The sequence below is a fragment of the Danio aesculapii genome, chromosome 12, assembly GCF_903798145.1.
Source record: "Danio aesculapii chromosome 12, fDanAes4.1, whole genome shotgun sequence".
Taxonomy (NCBI): domain Eukaryota; kingdom Metazoa; phylum Chordata; class Actinopteri; order Cypriniformes; family Danionidae; genus Danio; species Danio aesculapii.
The window spans coordinates 3,792,943-3,805,217 of NC_079446.1; the positions used below are offsets into that span (position 1 = coordinate 3,792,943).

Below are 12,275 nucleotides of genomic sequence, written 5' to 3' on the forward strand. Positions count from 1 at the left end.
CACGAGGGAGGTCCCTCCACACCACCACCAGTGTGCAGCATCCACTTGGATGATGCGACGGCAGCCACAGGACAACGGCGCCAGTGCGCTCACCACACACCAGCTATAGGTGGTGGAGTTGAGAGACAGTGATAGTGCCAATTCGGTGGATGGGGATGATTGGGAGGCCATGATGTAGGGAATTTGGCCATGACAGCAGGGTTACACCCCTACTGTTTACCAGAAGTGCCATGGGATTTAGAATGACCACAGAGAGTCAGGACCTCAGTTTAATGTCTCATCCGAAAGACGGCGCTCACTGACAGTATAGTGTCCTCTTCACTTTACTGGGACATTAGCTCTCACACAGACCACACGTTGAGCGCCCTCTGCTGGCACCACTTCCAACAGCAACCTAGTTTTCCCATGTGGTCTCCCATCCAGCTACTAGCCGCGTTTCCACTATCGCGCCTAAAGCGAGCGAGCCAGGGCCAGTCGCGTTTCCACTATCACTTCCGGGGCGTAATCGGGCCAAAGCGGGGCTTCCTTGGGGCCAGCGTCTGGCCTTTTCAGCCCGCCGAATACCTTGGGCCAAGGAGGGCCAACTGGGGCTTCGGGGCGGGGTTACGTACAAAGGCGGAGTTTTCCTGTCAGGTAAAGAGGAGACAAGATGCTTTCTTCCCTTACATTTGTTTTGCTATCACGCTTGATCAACTCACTAAGAAGAAGAAAAAATGGATAGCAGCCAAAATCTGTGTTCGAAGTAAATGCCGCCGAACTCGAATGTCCTTATCCAGGGATCGCTGTCTGGCCTTACACCAACAGACCACAAACAGTAAAAAAGCAATCGCTTCGGTGTTCTCCATCTTCCAGCTCTCGTAGTGATGCCAGGTTGTGTTTGTGGTTATAATTTGAGTTTTTTGTTCCCGCTGAAGTGGGCGGGTTGTGTGACGGGTTGTGTGACGTTTGATTCGGGGGACGTTCTGGGGGCATTGTTTGCGTGACGCGCTGCAAGCAACTAGCCCGACAGTGGAAACGCGACATGATTTCGGCCTCATTTCTCAACCTCCCGGGCTATTGGCCCGGCCTGGCCCGATTAAAGCCCTGGCTCGCACTGGCCCGATAGTGGAAATGCGGCTACTGACCAGGCTCAGCCCTGCTTGGCTTCAGTGAATAACCGGTCTCAATTGATTATAAACATCAAAGTGAAACTAGCTCTAGATCTAGCGCCGAGGACTAAATAATACATTATTTCCAACATTCTGTTACGCATAAAGTAACACTGAATAAAATTACAGTTGATCCCGTAAAGTCAGGCCGTGTAGATATCGAGTTGCAAAGAGTAAACAAACCTGGCCTTTAATGCGTCATTCAGCTTCAGTTCACTAACAGTGTTTCCCAACCCTGTTCCTGGAGGCACACCAACAGTACATATTTTGTATGTCTCCCTTATCTGACCCATTCGTGTCAGGTTGTGGAGTCTCTTCTAATGTTCTGCTGAGTTGATTCAGGTGTGTTTGATTAGGGAGAGGTTGAAAGTACTGTTGGTGTGCCTTCAGGAACAGGGCTGGGAAACACTGCTCTAACAAACACTCTTGAGTTGTGAAATACAATCTCACGTCCAATTTATTTATTTATTTATTCATTTATTTTATTTACTTTTTTCTGGAGGATTTTGTATAATTAGTGAGAGCTTCTTAAAATAGAGCAGCTAAAACGTCTCTAAAACAAGACTAGCCGACCAGCTAAGAACCAGACAACTTTATGCTGAGTTATTTTTGCATAATTTACATATTTTAAACGTTGAAAAGCTAGAAGGGTTCAAAAATAAATAAATAAACAAACAAACATTGAGAAAATGTCCAATGAAGTTCTTTTTTTTTACTTTATTGTTATACATTAAAACATTTTACAGAACTAAACAGTCAGTGACAGCGGCAGCTATTAAAAAATTTGTAAATAATAATAATAATAATAATAATAATAATAATAATAATAATAACACTACCAGTAAATAAAAACAAATTACAATAAGACACACGTCATTTTTAAATTTCAAAGGATACAGCTGGGAATGCTGTGTCCTGTTGCCATGTTCAGATACACAGTAACAGGGGCCCATCTTTGATTAAAAATATCCAATTTCAATTGCAGTTGAGCAGTCATATAATCCATTCTTTATATTGATTCAAGTTTTTTTGTCCACTGTGATATTGTTGGAGGCTGTGGCTTCATCCAATTTTATTGTTATAGTCTTTCTTGCACTTAGTAAAAGTATATGTAGTAAATATCTCTGGTTTTTATTATCTACATCCCTTCAAGCAAGAAAAACGGGAGTAAAAGGTAGATCTAACTGCATTAGATCCAGCGGTGGCACGAAGTGGACACGGGGATTACCGGAATCAATTGAGGGGCAGGGCAAGGACGCATTGGAGGGGGACGGAGTACAGGCTGAGAGGGGCACTTCAGCCAATAAGAGCAGAGGGGCAGTGTTGCCAGATGTAGCAGCCCAAAAACTGTCGAAAAACCACTGACAACTAAAAAGCGTCGCCCAACAATCAATAGACTATAATAACCTGAGATGTCGTGTCGGGAAGGGAGATCACAAGCGTTTCTACACTGTTCTAAGCGTTTGTATGCGAAGAACGGGGGCTATGGCATCTCTTTGGGAGATCAAAACAGGTTTATAAGGGCAGACCTGGGCTGGCGGGCATGCCGTTGCAAAACCGGCCAAATTTTCATTTTTTACTCAAATTCAAAACCGCCCAATTGCAGTGATCTTACTGTCTTTATTACTAACATGCAACGTTTTAAAAACGTTTTAAAGTTGTAAACACATTGATCTCATTTGATGATGCAGCGCGCTGAACTGATCTTTTAATCCCGGTTGCTTTGCGCACGTCCTGTCTTGTGGATATGATTATACGTGTTTCTACGGAGACATGTTAATACGCGGCTGTCAATCAATTCGGTGGGCGGTGGCACGAAGTGGACACGGGGATTACCGGAATCAATTTAGGGGGAGGGCAAGGATGCATTGGAGGGGGAGGGAGTACAGGCTGAGAGGGGCACTTCAGCCAATAAGAGCAGAGGGGCAGTGTTGCCAGATGTAGCTGACTGATTCCAGCCCAAAAACTGTCGAAAAACTGATGACAACTAAAAAGCGTCGCCCAACAATCAATAGACTATAATAACCTGAGATGTCGTGTCGGGCAGGGAGATTACAAGCGTTTCTACACTGTTCTAAGCGTTTGTATGCGAAGAACGGGGGCTATGGCATCTCTTTGGGAGATCAAAACAGGTTTATAAGGGCAGACCTGGGCTGGCGGGCATGCCGTTGCAAAACCGCACAAATTTTCACTACCTGTCATTTTTTACTCGCAAAATAAATTCAAAACCACCCAATTGCAGTGATTTTACTGTCTTTATTACTAACATGCAACATTTTAAAAACGTTTTAAAGTTGTAAACACATTGATCTCATTTGATGATGCAGCGCGCTGAACTGATCTTTTAATCCCGGTTGCTTTGCGCACGTCCTGTCTTGTGGATATGATTATACACGTTACTACGGAGACATGTTAACGCGGCTGTCAATCAATTCGGTGGGGGGGGAAACAGCACTTCTATGTCAAATTGCGGTCAACCTCAAAATGGGAGGGATATGGATCCTATTTTAACGAAATTAAAAAAATGAGACTTCTTGTCTTTATATAAGCCCATATGACTGTGGACACACTATACCAACACACAGTTCTGTCCAAACAGCTTACAAAAGATGATTTTCATCATAGGTGCCCTTTAAATAACTGATCAATTACCCTAAGACTCTTATCACACCATGTTTTAAAAGTGGCGCTCTATATAGATGGCAATCCGATGAAGTTCTTAATGCAAATGGCTAAAAACATAAATACCCACACAACATAAATTGTGCTCCAGGGTCACCTATTTTGTGACAACAACACACTTTTTCCCCTGCGTTCTTCATTTACGAGCCTCCCAAGGCATGGGATCACTTCCTTGTCTTTCCAAGTTCATCTTCTGCTTCTTCCGCTTGCGTTCCGCCATAACCAGCGCCGCCACCACAGTGACCATCACAGTCCCGGTGATCACCAACACCGTGGCCGTTTCCGCGACACACAGCTGACTGTGCATCAAACCCAAAGTCGCTCCAGCCAACAACAGCGGCGAATGGCACGTAATATTCATATAATCGTCAACATGGAGGTGCTTGACGCGTAGTATCTTACTGAAGACCCGATGCAGCTCACAGTCACACATCCAAGGGTTTTCCGACATCTGCAGATGCGTGCTAGGCGTCTGAAGGTTTAGAAAAGTCTTGAACTTCAAGCTCCTTAATTGATTTGCTTCTAAATTCAGAATGGTAAGAGTCTGAAGTGGAGCCAGAGCTTCTGTTTCGATCCTGGAGATGTTATTGTGGGCTAGTATAAGAACGCTAAGACCCTGCTGCATGGTCAGGAGTCCTCCTTGGAGAACCGACAGCTGATTCCAGGCTAGATTTAGATGGCGTAACATGGTGAGTCCACGAAACGCTCCCACTTCGATGATCTGGATGTGGTTGTGACTGAGATCCAAGCGCTCCAGGCTTTCGAGCTCCTTCAGGGAGTGTTTCTCGAGACGCTCCAGAGAGTTGTGGGACAGCTTGAGGTCTTTAAGGGAGGTCAGACCGCAGGAGAAATCTGAAGGGAGGACATGGAGATCGTTGGAAGACAAATCCAGCTTTTCTAGAAAGGTCAGAGAGGAAAGAGCCTGGAGGAGAGATGAAGAACGTTGACTTTGAGAATGCATTTTCTGTTCACGTTTGATGGTGCAATGCTGGGTTGTTGCTAGAAGAGATACAGCTGTGGCATTAATCGTATTTTATTAACGTCTACTCCTACTCCAACTCTAAACCCAACCATCTGTACTGTAAAAACAGTAATTATACAGAGTATTCTTCATATTATTTATTAAATTACCCATTAAATTGTATTTTATTAATGTCTACCCCTACGCCAACTCTAAACCCAACCATTTGTAATGTAAAAACAGTAATAATACAGAGTATTATTCATTTCATATATTAAAATACCCATTAATTGTGTTTTATTAACGTCTTCCCCTTCCCCCAACTCTAATCCTAAGCATCTATAATAAAAAACAGTAATTATACAGAGTATTTTCAATATAATTTATTAAATTACCCATTAAATTGTATTTTATTAACGTCTACCCCTACGCAAACTCTAAACCCAACCATTTGTACTGTAAAAACAGTAATAATACAGAGTATTATTCATTTCATATATTAAAATACCCATTAATTGTGTTTTATTAACGTCTTCCCCTTCCCCCAACTCTAATCCTAAGCATCTATAATATAAAAACAGTAATTATACAGAGTATTTTCAATATCATTTATTAAATTACCCATTATATTGTATTTTATTAATGTTTACCCCTACGCCAACTCTAAACCCAACCATCTGTAATGTAAAAACAGTAATAATACAGAGTATTTTCAATATCATTTATTAAATTACCCATTAAATTGTATTTTATTAATGTTTGCCCCTACCCAACCCTCACAGTTAATGTAAAAATATTAATTATTGTTGTAGTGTCAAAAGATTATGCTATATTGATGTGAGTATCTGCAGCTGCATCCCATCTAGACTTTACTGTTATGCTGATAGCTGGCACATATTGACTTCTATAGTATTTTCCTACTATGTTTTTCAGTACAGCAACCAGCATTCTTCAAAGTATATTCTTTTGCACTCAAAATAAGAAAAAAAACAAACAAAAGAACTGGTTTTTGAAACTGATCATCGCGTTTCATATGCAATCTCTGAACCAGTGAATGCATGTATAAGCGCTGACTGACCAGCCTGATCTCACGAGAAAACGTAAGTATTTTACGTTTTGTCAGTTTAAAAAGGAGGCGGGGCACCTAACCCCACCCCTAAACCCAACCGTCATTGGGGGATGAGCAAATCGTACTAAACCCTGCTGAAAAATCCAGCTTAAACCAGCGTAGGATGGTTGACTGGTTTTAGCTGGTTGACCAGCCGGGTTTTAGAGGGGTTTTGGCCACTTCCAGGCTGGTTTCCAACCATTTCCAGCCTGGTCTTAGCTGGTCAGGCTGGGAGATGACCAGCTAAAACCAGCTTGACCAGCCTAGCCAGGTTGGGAGTCCAGCCAAAACCAACTATGTCCAGCTTAAACCAGGCTGATCAAGCTGGTTTTAGCAGGTTATTTTCCAGCTTGACCAGCTAAGACCAGGCTGGAAATGGCTGGAAACCAGCCTGGAAGTGGCCAAAACCCCTCTAAAACCAGGCTGGTCAACCAGCTAAAACCAGCCAACCTAAACAAGCCTAGGCTGGTTTAAGCTGGATTTTTCAGTAGGGAATTGTATGAATTAGATCGTAAGAATTCATACGAATTAGCCACTAAATCAAAAAGTTACGACTTGCCGTGAGATTGAGTTGGACTGACAGATCATCTTCTGTAGACGCCATTTAAAGTGACACCTGTTATCAAACAAGTGAGCAGCAAATGAATCTCTCGTTTTGTTTAGTTTGATAACAGGTGTCTCTGTAAGAATGCACAGATCTATAATGAATCTGGGATCAGTTTATTGTAGGGAGCGCGTCTGTCAGTCAGCGCTTATACATGCATTCACTGGTTCAGAGGTAGCATATGAAAGACGATGATCGACGCACAGCTTTAATGTAAAGAAAGTGAAAGCAGACATTTTAATATTCATTTCAGCGTGCTTTCAAGATTAAAAATATATCAGAAATATGGGAAAATACTTTATAGGATGATAGTGGGATAGAATGGTAAAATACGGGAGAATTTCAGCAAAAACGGGAGGGTTTACATGAATGACGTGTACAGGAAGTGTTTGTGGAGAAACAGTATTGCGAGGGAACGCAAAAAACCTTAAAAATATGTTTTCCTATCAGTCTGTTGTTGTTTTTTTTTTCTTCCACCAATTTTTTTCCCCACCATCACGTCCCTTCTGGGTCTTCGTAGAAATTAGGTAGTTTTAATTTGTGGTTGGACTATCCCTTTAATTGTTCCATGATCTTTAAAAACTTTCCAATGGACAATAGGCCAATTAAAACAAAACAATCTTAAAATGAAAGATTCCAAAAAGGGGGTTTTGTAGTGAACAATAACTTTTGGTTCCCCCAAAAAACATTTCATCTCAGTTGTAAAGGTCATCTTTTAACCTCTGAAGAATCTTTTGTGGAATGGAAATAAAAGTTTCTTTGTGGAACCGTTCATACCAACTAAACTAAGTTTTTAAGTCTGAAGGACATTATTGTAATCTAAAGAACCACCTTTTCTGAAGATTTATACACTCTAAAAAATGCTGGGTTGCTGTAACCCAAGATTGGGTCAAATATGGACATACAGCGGGGAAAATAAGTAGTAACACGTCATGGGAATAATATTTCTAAAGGAGCTGTTAACATGGAATTGAACCAGATTTTGGTAAAAACCCAAACAATACAAACATATAGTGTGTATATATATATATATATATATATATATATATATATATCTGCAAAATTATTTATGTGTAATTAAAGATGGCTCTCATATGGTGAATGAAGTCATATGCATTGACACTTCAACAGAGTGTCAAAATCTGTTCTGTTCTGTGGGTCTCGTCTATCGAATCCGAGCTTTATTCTGTATTTTCTATTGGATTCGATTCAGGTGATTGGCTGGGCCATTCTACAGCTTGATTTTCTTTCTCTGAAAGCATTTGAGTTTCCTTGGCTGTGTTTTTGGATCATTTTTTGGTTTCATCTTCATCCTCCTGCTAATGTAGATGTTGGACTGAAGCAGCTGATATTCATTTAAACTGAGGAAGGGCAGAAGTTTGCTGAAGAACTACTGAGAGATTTCAGCTGCTGTCTGGGCTTTCACTGCCTTTCTACACCTCCCTTTCTTCATGTGTTCAACACTTTTTTCCTGTGTCATTTAATTCTATTAATTAGTATTGTTTTCTTTGCATATATGGATTTATTTGGTTGTTATCAACATCCGCTGAAAATTTAAAGTCAGCGCCTTTAGAAATATGTTTTCTGAGAAAAATGGAGACGTGTTCAACACTTATTTTCCTTGCTGTATAAAGTAGTCAACATTGGAAGTGGATCAATACCTTTCATCAATGTGGTCCTAAAACTATTAAACACCCATTCTTGTCTTGGCACAATTTAAAAAAATGTTTTGATCCACTTCAAATGTTGACTACTCTATATAGTAACAAAAAGGTTATGTTAGCGTTAATGCATTGCTTAACACGAATTAACAATCAACAACACATCTATTAAGCATTACTTAATCTCTGTCAATGCAAACGTACTCGAATTCTAATGCATCTCTTTAAATTAACAGCTTAATCAATGTTTAAATGTTTACCTACACATACACTACTCTATTTATATGCTTAATACACATACACTTCATTGAACGTGCACACACCGACATCACCCGTTTACTATACTGCAGGTTAACTCTGTTTAAATATAATAACTAACTGTTAATTATATTACATGACCTAACAAAAAAACAACACATTTATTCAATAATACTAAATATTTGAACACATATCATGAACACACGCGCACACATCTTTTTTTCTCTTAATGAACATGTGATGCTAGTAAACAATGCTATTTTAAAGGCGTTGAGCTAAAAACAAAGCAAAAATGAATCGTACCTGAGAATGCACCAACTGGATGTTGCTCTGGGACAGCAGGAGTACCCGGAGAGCCCATATCCCAATAAAAGACGTACTTCCAAACTCTGACAACTTGTTCCCGCTGAGATCCAAGAGCCATGTGCCGTGAGGAATATTATGAGGGATGTGGGAAAACCCTCGAGATCGACAGTCCACCAGCTCTGATGCTTCATAACAAGAGCACTGATGAGGGCAGAGCTTCGAGCCCAAAGCCATGAGGAAAAAGACTGGGAAAAATATGATGGAGAGCACCTTCACCATGGCTCACAGAGACCCCATTCAAAACAGATGCTGTAGACCAAAAAGACCACCCTGCTCGTCCTGAATCGTCAGGTTGAACTGAAAAGAAATGGTCAGCTAGTATATTCTTGTATGTTTAGGATGCATTTCAAACAGTCTGAAATCAACATGGATTTGTGGCTTGGCATGAGTAACTGTTAGTTAAATTACATAAAGAGCCTAATCTTTTAATCCGGTTATCATTTGTCACAATCAAGTGGACATTATTACCAAACAGATGTGCATAGATTTAATTTCTGGGACTGTATTCATGCTGCACAGCTAGGGTTTTTCAGCCACTGATAAAACTTGCGGTGATCGTTTAAATTGACTATTTTCAATGTCATAAGGTTACTTTTTACATCATTGATAACATAAATATATTGAAATATAGTCCATTAAATAGTCTTAAGCATTTAAGCGCAAAATGGACCCAATGTCGTGCTGTTACGAGCAGCAGGCGAGCGCTGAAACTCCCATTGAAATTACTGTGGTACTATTTATTTCCTTATTTTAAAGACATGATGTGGAACAATGGAATATAATGCAGCACATCTTGTCCGCTCTGAGACCCACTTTATTTCGTATATCAATCAGGCAGTGAAGATTATTTATAAAAACTGCTTTTATTCTAGCCGAAATAAAACAAATAAGACTTTCTCCAGAAGAAAAAATATTATCAGACATACTGTGAAAATTTCCTTGCACTGTTAAATATCATTTGGGAAATATTTAAAAAAGAAAAAAAAAATTCAAAGAGGGGCTAATAATTCTGACTTCAACTGTATATCGGAAAAATTATGTATGTAATTAAAGACGCCTCTCATATGGAGAATGAAGTCTCATGCATTGCTCAGGTGTGATTTTTCCACAGACTTCGTGTAAAAATCTTGATGGTTCTGTGGGTCTCGTCTATAGAATCTGAGCTTTATTTTGTATTTTCTATTGGATCTAAGTCAGGGGATTGGCTTGGCCATTCTACAGCTTGATTTTTATGTTTGATTGATTAATTTCCTTATTTTAAAGACATGATGTGGAACAATGGAATATAATGCAGCACATTTTGTCCGCTCTGAGACCCACTTATATCGTATATAAATCAGGCAGTGAAGATTATTTATATTTAAAGAAATCAGATCTTAAACGCGAACATATACACACACACACACACACACACACACACACACACACACACACACACACACATATATATATATATATATATATATATATATATATATATATATATATATATATATATATACACTAGATATCGCATACCGCCACCACATTTCTACAGTGCTCCGAAGACAAAAGCTATTCAACCGCACTAATCAAGACTAAAGGCTATGTGAAAATGCTGGATGAGTGTAGTAACGATCAAAGAAAGAAAACCAAGCTTCAAAGAAAACTTCATAGGCAAGATTTCGTTTTTTTTTTTTTACGTTTTTGTATGAACTTTTGTGCTCAAGTCAGCAAACTATGTATATGAAATATGACAAGATGCTGCGGTGCCAGAAACTTGTATTATTGTCTGCTAAGTGAAGTAACGGCTAGTTTTTGAAGTAACTTAAGGGTGCCTGATAACATAACAGTGCCTCAATGTGCATACTGTCCATCCTAAAATATTGAAAATTGCAAATTTTATATACCATTTAGATTAGAAAGGTGGATATGCACATTGAGACGCAGGGATATCAATGGTTCACAAGAGTCGTTCATAATGGAAATTCATTCACATAGGATCATTCCCTCTGTTGGAATTAGAAGTGAAAGCAGGAGAGCGTACCGTGAGGTAACTTACCCATCAATGTAAAATGATATTTTTTGTAATAAAAAAAAAATCATAGATATATGTATTTATGTTTACATATCTTGGGCTCCGGATGGCCAGTCCTCCACTGCACACTGGTCCCACATTAATTTCAAAGGAGCGCTACCCTGTACTAAAATGGCGGCTCTATTGACGCATTCCTTCCGATAGACAAAAGCGTAGGCGACATCTAATGTAAATATCTATGAAACGCGCCGCTTTTTTTATGACAAGACGTAGTTCACCTGAAGCGCTTAAGCTGGCTGACTATTAAAAATCCCCATGTATAAACCCCAGTGTAGGTACAAACTTACCTCAAACTCCACAAATCAGACCTGAAGAAAGCGTTTGAGTCACCGATTGAGAAGAAACATGTCTTGATCATATATAGAAGTAGATAACAACCAGGATAATTCCATCTACACGTATATAAACTGCGTCAGATTCCAAAACCTTACACCTGAATGAAATGAATGGATTTACTTAAATTCTGATCGACATCACACGCTGCGCTCGGACTCTCTATGATTTGAACTTGATTTATCCTGCATCACTGCAGAAACAAGAGCACTCGGCACTCACTGAATATTTAATTGAAGGATGCATCAATGCAGAAGCAGGACGTGTAGTCTTACAGTTCAGCATGTTCTGACCTTAAAAGAAAATCTTACACCGTGTTCAATCTCTGACGTTTGCTTTGGTGTGGTGTGTTTAGAGTTGGAAACGGTGTGAACGGAACAATGTGTATTAGTTACAGTAATGACCCAAGCTTTAGCCTTCATTATTCAAGAGCAATCAAGAGCTTTTGACACTGTTGTAATGGGTCAAAGCTGCAATAAGTAACGCTATATATGTAATTAATATAAAGTTACAATGTTTGCATCAAATTTTAATTAGGTTGACCTAGAATCACATTTCTTTACACGGTTTGTAATATACATCAGCATATTAACAAAGGAAAAGTGAATAATTAGCGCAGCTGTTCTTGATAACTCGTTTGTTTTCAGAATACTTTTACTTTATACAATAAAACACATGCAGATTTATTTTTAAACATTACAATTTTAATAATCAATTTTTTTACTTTCACCTTTATGACTGAATATTACTAGTTATTTTGCACCATGCTAGTATTCAGCTTAAAGAGCCATTTAAAGGTTAATTCAGGCAAGTCATTGGTTAACAGTGGTTTGTTCTTGAGCCAATCAAAAGCGTTTGTTTTGGGGGTTTTGTCTCTCCACACCACCACTAGTGTGCAGAATCCACTTCGATGATCGATGATGCAACGGCGCCAGTGCGCTCACCACACCCCAGCTTTAGGTGGAGTGGAGAGAGTGTAAGAGCCAATTCTGTGGATTGGGAGGTCATGATGGAGGGAATTTAGCCAGGACACCAGGGTTACACCTAGGCATGGGACGAAAACCGTTTTCAAGGTAT

At 39.6% G+C, this 12,275-nt stretch overlaps 1 protein-coding gene across 1 annotated transcript; it reads right to left on the minus strand.

Annotated features, from left to right (window-relative positions):
• Positions 1–3,695: 3,695 nt before the first annotated feature.
• LOC130238655 (slit homolog 2 protein) lies at positions 3,696–11,604 on the minus strand. Its single transcript, XM_056469738.1, has 3 exons — positions 11,153–11,604; positions 8,726–9,085; positions 3,696–4,752 (listed from the first exon to the last, which is right to left on the minus strand). Exons 2-3 carry the CDS (start codon positions 9,005–9,007, stop codon positions 3,967–3,969), a joined length of 1,068 nt encoding a protein of 355 aa, XP_056325713.1. The 5' UTR covers positions 9,008–9,085; positions 11,153–11,604; the 3' UTR covers positions 3,696–3,966.
• Between the last annotated feature and the right edge of the window lie 671 nt (positions 11,605–12,275).